Source organism: Rhagoletis pomonella, unplaced genomic scaffold (genome assembly GCF_013731165.1).
Source record: "Rhagoletis pomonella isolate Grant_MI unplaced genomic scaffold, Rhpom_1.0 Rhpom_scaffold_00546, whole genome shotgun sequence".
Taxonomy (NCBI): Eukaryota; Metazoa; Arthropoda; class Insecta; order Diptera; family Tephritidae; genus Rhagoletis; species Rhagoletis pomonella.
This window is the reverse complement of record NW_023459100.1, coordinates 46,265-54,517: the sequence shown is the minus strand read 5'-3', so window position 1 is coordinate 54,517 and position 8,253 is coordinate 46,265. Positions and strand designations below refer to the sequence as shown.

Sequence of the window (8,253 nt, the reverse complement as noted above, 5' to 3'; positions counted from 1 at the left end):
TTTATTGTATAATACTTGTGAGAGTGTGTTGCAGGAATCTCGAGCAGTAGTAACAAGTACTGTAACTTAAAACAAAATTGATTGTAAATTGTAAACATATTTTTTTTTGTTTTTACAGCGATGCTAGAAATCGACATTGAAAAGCCAAGAAAACATTCTTATTAAAAGTATTCCCTAGTTTCTAGTCATTGCGAAAGTTGGTAATTTTTTATTTACTTTTGTTAATTTGAAATATTTTTATAACATTATCTTTGCTTGGAGAAACAATCCACATAAATATATTTTTATAAATTCACAATAAAATTTTGTGGTCTCACAGACCAACAGGGGTTGTAAGCAGTGTTGCCACTTTTGAAATTATTACCAAAATTGGTAGAAAAAATTTACATTATTTACCCTATCAAGGTAACCCTTTTCGTCAGGCAATTCATTGAAAGAAAATAACTTATTTCATTTAAAAAAGATAATTTTCCATGTTTTTTTTTTTTATATTTAATATAAATTTTAATGTTATAAATATAATTTTGTATTTATACGTACATGTTTTGTGAACTAGTCAAGTAAAACTGTTATGAATTCATGAACTTGTAATTTTTTTAAATGAAATGTGTTATGGCTATAGATAATAAATAACATATTTATAAATAAAACTAAGTTTTTTTTTTGTTATTAAATCTTCAATAAAAATATTTCTAGAGAAAAAAGATGGTCTTCCGGTATGAGTAACCTTTTTATGGTTTATTTTTGAAGATTTTATAATCGCTTGGAAGATTTTTAACCAAACTTTTTCGGCAACACTGCTTTCAGCTATTCTTCTCTCAAGGGAACCGAGGAATATTAAAATAAAGTTTAATATTAAAATAACTGACTAATCTGACCTTTTATTTTATTCCACTATACGACCTTGATTATTTTAAGTTGAGAAATGGCATTGCCTTTGGGAATGCGCAGTCATGAATTATATTGTTCTTGATTCGCGGCAGACTTTATTTTCACCTCGAATGCGGAAAAGGTAAGCAAAACCGGAAAAACTGCGAATGTGAATTTCGGTGGTATTTTCCGCAAATTGTTGGAAAAATATATTTTAATCTAGAATATATATGAATGAACGCGTAAAAGGTGTTTTTTGTAAATATATATTAATCAGATTCTTACTACATGTCATGATATGTGAAATCTCATGTGTACGCAGAACATTAGCTCTTTATATCTTAAAGTGGCAACGCTGACATATTGAAAAAGCATCTGACACAGGGTTGCCAACACTCCTTAGCTATGAAGTGCCATATTGAGAAAAAAAGTGCCAAAATGTGCCAAATTGGAAAATAAAAGTGCCAAAAAGGTGTCATTCTTTAGCATTAACATTAAAATCATATTCCTAAAGCAAATTTCCAAGCACAAAGTTAGATTAACTAGTTGCAAATACCATAAAAATTATAAAATTTTCTAGTGCCAAGTTGAAAAGTTAAGTGCAATTTGTAGTAAAATACGGCAAACACTTGCACGGTTTGAGGGAAGCTGGCAGCCCTGACAGTTTCTGACAGCGCAAAACTTTGTTTTTACTGAATGCGCATAGACAAAATTATTCGCGTTTTAATTTATTATTATAAATAATAAAAGAGTTTAATAATAAAGGATTACAAATGCAAGGCTCTACAATGGGTTCCCACTTGGATCCCCAACTCGAGGATAGAATTTTGCATGAAGTGAAGTCTCAAGGCGTCTTTGATGAATTTCGCAAAGATTCAATGGCAGACGTGGACACCAAGCCTGCTTATCAGAATTTACGGCAGCGCGTGGAGAACACAGTGAAAAAAATTCCTTTCTGAACAACATTGGACACCGGATATGAATAAAAACCAACTGCGTGAAAGACTGCGGAGACATATAAGCGAGTATGTTCCAAAGTCCCATATAGAGATGTCAACTGAAACTGCGGTTCACGATTACTTACTGTTTTGATTTTTGATTAAATTTGTGTAATTGCAGGTCGGGGTTTTTGGATGTTGGAGTCGAACGTATCGTGGATCAAGTTGTGAACCCGAAAATCGGAACAGTTTTTCAACCGCGCATCGAAGAGATTACCTATAAATATTTAGGCTTACCCCCGCCACCGGCCAAACACGAACCGCCGCCACCGATCATGCACCCCTTGCCTCCATTGCCGTTGAGCGGGCCACCACCATTGAAAATAGAAACCAGCAGCCTTTTACCAACTGGACTAGAGCAAGTTAGTCCTGATTCCGATAAAGCTACCGTTAAGTCAGAATGCCGAGAAGATGATAAATCTATTATGGATATGGATGTTGATGCTGATGAAAAATTAGCAGAGGACGATGATGAATCACCTCCGTTCGAACCATTAGTGAAGTGTGTGGAAAACAGTAAAACTATTAAAGCAGAACTGGTTAAAAATTCTGAGGAAGTAGTTGATATGAAGTCTCCGACTTACAACATTAAGATTGAACCGATGTTGGATGAAAAAACGGGAGAAGTACCATTTGGTAACGTAGAACTTAAAGATCCTGAAAGACAAGACACTAGTTCAATAAATATTGATACTCCGAAAAAACCCTACTTCATCATTTGAACCGGATGCTGGAATATCGCAATATTCTCAGTTATCTGCGGTATCGAGTGATAGTCGCATCTCTGATGTAACCGCAAACGCATCCCATAGCTTTACCGACACATCAAATACACATAACCCACCGCAAACACATTCAGATCAAATCGAAGTAGTGATGGAATTAGCTACGGCAAACATATCAGAAGAAGCACAAATGCCGAAATTCAACGAAAACTCCTGTGAGATGGCAACAGCAAAGGAACCAGCATCCGACCTGCATTTCGATATTAAAAAAGATGGGATTAAATTTGAAGGTATTGGAATTTCAACATTTCATTTATATGTATGTTGTACGAATTGTCGATTTCAGGCACTGAACGTAAATCAAGTAGGTTGCAGCAAGAAGGTGATGGTAGCTCAGTAATTGTAGATGAAACTCTTCCGAGGCAAGTGGCTACGCCAAGTGTTAATTTGGAAAATAAAGAGCCACCACATCATTTCGGCAATTTAACAATTGATACAATTCTCGAACATAAAAACCAAACCACGGATCCGACCACACCGACAGCAACACCCACTCCAACTCCTCATGACAGTAGTTTCGGTTCTTCACTTGAGGATTTAAATTACCAGCCATATACAGAACAATATGAGGACCGATTAAAAAATGAATCTACCACCGCGGTGGAATCAGCATTGACAAATATCGTGCAAGAGCAAAACGATAAAAAAGAACTCAGTTCTTCACAGAATCGCGGATCATCTTCGTCGTCTTCCCGCCACAAAAAGCACTCAAAAGATAAGCGGCGTTTACATGACCCAAAAGAAAAGTATGGAAGTAAGGAGAAGAGTAAGAAAAGAGATAGAAGTAGAGACAAAGACAGGGGTGAAAAAGATAGGAGCCATAAAAGTAAGCACAGAGACAAAGAAAGAAGCACGCATAAGCACAGGGAACGAAGTGAAAAGCATAGGAGCAAGGGTAGCCATAAGAATAAAGAAAGGTCAAGTAAACACAATAAGCACAACAAGAGCAAAAACGATAGCCTAGAGCGTAGCAGCAGCTCAAAGCGTTCCAGCTCTTCCACAGCTCGTTCTCATGACACAAGTTCCAGTAAACACGAAAAGAACAGTACACCACCTTCCAGCTCCTCTAGTCGATCTGGTGGTCACGAAGCGCGCCGCGAGAAGCGTCAGTCTGATGGAAAGTCTCATCGACTGACATCCAAAAACAGAAGTAGCTCAAAAAAAGATGATAACAAGTCAGAAACGTTAAAAAATGAAATTCTTGTTGATGATCACAACAGTGAAAAGGTGAAAGATCAGAGACGCAAGTCAACCGATTCGAATGATGAAGGTAAAAGTGGAGGTGGACATAATGATGGAAGCCAGCGTGTATGTGAGATCCTAAATTATTACCAGGGTAGCTGTGATAAGCAGCAGAGTCAACAGAAAGAAACGAATGGCACATCAGCAAGCTCACAGAGTCCAAAAGGGAAATCTAAAGGTGGTTTGAAGTCCTATGAAATATGGTATTTTATAGTTGGCTTAAATATTCATATTTTAATTAATTTTTAAACAGGTTTCACTGATAAGCACACAGAGGACTCGAATATTACAATTGAAACGTGTAATGCGGGAAGTGCAAACAAAATTATCGAAAAAACACACCGGAATATGGTTTTCATTTTAAATGATATGCTGGAGAATCCCAATATAAATTTCATTGATCTGGGACCGTCAGTGACAACGTACTCAGTCACTTCAAGTACTCCTACGGCGGATATTGCGCTGCCAAAAATCGCTGATACGCCATCTAAGATAGCTGAGACAGCACTGGAAATAGAAAATACCCCACCTAAAATTAATATGAGCCCACAGTTGTCCGAAAAAATCTCGCCTGCCACAAGCAGACACTCTATGCTCTCGCCTAAAAACGAAAAAGAGCAATTACTATTTTTCGACGAAACAAATGCACAGTTTTGCAATCGTTTGCGTCTACTGGATAACGCAATGGATCGATGCCGCCGTGTGGTTAATAATTTGCGTTTCGATTGTGCCAATGAACTGTGCGATGCATTTGAAGAACAGCAAAGTACAAGCGAACCAGCTGCTAAGGTAACTGCGCAAACATGTGCTACACTTAGAATCGATTGCGTGCCCGCGTACGCAATAAATGATTGCTGTGGGAGTAGTGAAAAAAGTGGTAATAGTCCGGTTGGAAACAGCGTTTACGAAAATGTTTACGAATTGCATGGAAAACGTAAACGGGTTAACAACGGGGAAAGTAAACCTTCGCCAACACCTTCGGATGCAAGTGGGAATTCGAAGGAGAATATGGCGCTGGACAAAAATGATGGTAAGTGCAATGAATTGTTAATGGCGCGACATTGCTTTCCATCGTTTGAATATTTTTGTAAATTTTTTAATTGTTGTAATTTAACGGTTTGGTAGTACATATAATTATTTTGTATATAAAATAATATGTAAAAAATCTTTTTCGCATACACAAGTGGTCACTGACATGATTTACTATACATACAGAATACAACTACGACTGCCATATTTTAAAGAAAGTTTTATTCTGAATACTTTGGGTAATGAGGTCTTATTTTATGAAAATTTTGTGTCAAAATATATTTATAAACACCAATCCTCACGAGAGCTTTTATCGTTCGCACCACATCCGGGTATAAATTACGGAAACGACCTTGATTTATTTCTCTCCAAGCACTGTAACTTCAGCAGCATTTCTCAGCATTTTTGGAGAATGTGTAATGCAGCTTATGACACAATTGGGTGTCATAAAATTTTATTTTATTTCGATAATTTCATAGACCGCTTGTGTTTGCTTACCTTGGTAGTAGTACATAAATAACAGCTGTACATAATAAGTTTTCGAAACTTATAAATTTTTTAAAACTCGCTTCTCCTAGAAAACTAACACAATATATATTGGCCGAATTGATGTTAATTTATGTGATAACATTAACTGTAATTTTGAATAACCCGTTAAAGTTTTCTTATATGTACATTAGGGTGGTCTTTAAAAATCAAATGAGCGATTTTTACAGTCTCACGCCTTCTATCGGTAATACCACGGTCACAAATATCACACACAAATTTTTGTCCCGATTGGAGACGGTTAGGCGTGGCGTGGGTCATTATGAAAGTAAAGCTCTTTTCCTAAAAAAAAGCCATACAAATTCAAATTTCAGACTTTGTGCAAAAAACTATAAAAATTACTGCAATGTTTCACCTTCTTAAAAATCTTAAAAAGAAAATTAGTTTGCAGTTTTTTAGGTCATTAAAATTTAGTATAATAAAGTGCAAGTGGAAAGTGCTGCCCCGTTTGCTTCTCTTTTAAAAAGTTGTCGAACATACTTGTATGAAAAAAATTTGTAACACCGTCTACAAAAAAAAAACAGCCAAAAATTTACGCTAAGTCCTGCCGACTTCAAAATTGCACTTTATTATACTAAATTTAACAAACCTTTTTAAACAAATTTTGCGCGGTAAAAATCTCGAGAAAAATATCCTAAAAATTTTTGATGTTACTATAAGGATGCTGTTTCAGGCATAATACATCTAGGCTTTTTTGCAAAAAATATGCAAAATTTTTTTTTGTCCCGTATTCGACTCCCATAAATATGGTCACCGTAAGTATGTACATAAACGTTTAGAGTTTCGCTTACTTTTCATTTGAAATTTAGTTTAATTCAGCAAATACTTTGTCAATAAATTGTAAACGTCTGTAATGTGATATCCATTTCGTCCATTTTTTTACTACTTCGGTGATTGATAAAATAAATATAGCAAAAATACTGTACAAAGCATAACTAACTGTGGTAAAATTTAAAAAAATATGTATGTATAGTATTCAAAATACTGAAAATATTCACTATATTCTACTTTCATATACCCCACTAATACTAGATTTACAAATTATAAGAACATTTATTTTGCTCATTTGATAAATCGTAACCTTGAATTCTATTCATAGAAGTAAACGCTAAAGTAAACTACATATTTATATTAAAACACAAAAACTTTCATATTTCCATTGCACTTGAGCGTAGAAACGTTGTGATTAAAGTTGAAATTGATAAATATTTGATTATGTTTTTGTTTTCTTATTACTTTCGCTCTGCTCTTCATTGATTTTTAGATATGCATACAAATTAAATCAAAGAATAAAGAACCCAGTATGAAGCGCAAAATAAATACTGGTAAATGTTGTAGCGTCTTCGCGTATCGCATGACATAATAACATATTCATAGAAGCGTACTCGTACACTAAAATATAAAATTTGAAAGTAAAAAAAAAACTTCCTTCAAGCCATGCTGGGTAAGCAATTGTTAATTAATTTATAGTGTTTTTATTCAATATATTTCTTTGCGCTAAAATTTCATGTGTGCCGTGTTTTATTTCCTATCTAATCTATGTGTTGCTACTCAAAAACTATGCATATTAAAGTTGCTACTTAATGATTCTCATCAATTCGTGCTTTATACCATTTGCAGATATGGTGAAATGTGTTCGCCGTAACGCGTCTTTAAATAAATTGAACCAACAACAGCGTTATAACAGCGAAGATCTGTACAAACCGAGACCCGTTCTAAGTCAACGCTCGCGACGCAGAGGTATGGACGCTTTAATCTAGAATCTAGATGATAATGCGAATTTGTAATAGTTTAAAAATACCAAAATATACTGCAACTATTTATATACTATGTTTGAATAAAAACGAATTATATACACATACATCACTAAATTTTGGTGCGCCTCTTACTTACTTACCTTCCCGGTATCAATTAGTAACGAACGACGGAAAACTATCTTAATATTAACACCCTCCGCCACGAACGTCATATTCCCGAAATTTTAAAAATGGATACAAAGAACTTTAAACATTTCAGTTAGTTTTTTCTGCATAAATAAAATAAAGGTCCATGTCGACGGTACAAACAAGACTCTCTATTAATAATAGAAAACGATTTTTATTAACTTATTTACTAAATATTAAAGATTTACTACTTTTTAGTTAATTACGATGACGATATTCAGCATAGGACCGATTGTTATATATAAAAAGGCTGTGTATGGTGATATAGCGCTTATGTACTCGAAAGCGACAGAACCGATTGAGTCCAAACCCATGTATACTGGTGTCTATCGTGAATAGCGCAAAAACAAATGCAAGTTGGTGGCGCTGGATTTGCGATATATCAAAAATCAGTACCTACAGTCCGATTTCATTCGAATTCCGAGCATGCATTATACACATAAATAGAATTACATAAGTTTTAAACGTTTCACGGGTTTGGGAATTGTGTGCTGTTACAACAACATTACATAGTCATCGAAAGTCCGCCCTTATGTTCTTAGCAATTGTTTCGCAACATTGTTGCTGCAGGTTGCTGTGAGTTTCCGCAAGGCCAGATAACAGATTCTGTGCCAAATGTTTGCATTTTTACTCAAGCCTGTTCTGTTACAAAAAAAAACAAGTTTCTAATAAAGAAAATCGATGAAAATGGGCAAAGATTTTTTGGCAGAGAACCTGTTATTTTTTTAATTTTTCTTCTGTTAAAGATTGATTTTTATAATTTTTTCATAAAAAAAAATCGGAATGATTAATTAGTTTGTCAGAAACTATAAGTCCTATTTCAAAGTGATGTATACATGG

General features: G+C 34.7%; 1 protein-coding gene across 1 annotated transcript; it reads left to right on the top strand.

Annotated features, from left to right (window-relative positions):
* Window positions 1-1,524: 1,524 nt before the first annotated feature.
* Window positions 1,525-7,341, top strand: LOC118751127 (biorientation of chromosomes in cell division protein 1-like 1). Its single transcript, XM_036485898.1, is given in 7 exon segments — window positions 1,525-1,811; window positions 1,813-1,895; window positions 1,990-2,565; window positions 2,567-2,883; window positions 2,940-4,073; window positions 4,149-4,925; window positions 7,091-7,341. Coding segments are annotated over 7 exon segments (3,195 nt in total). The 5' UTR covers window positions 1,525-1,643; the 3' UTR covers window positions 7,231-7,341.
* Window positions 7,342-8,253: the final 912 nt, after the last annotated feature.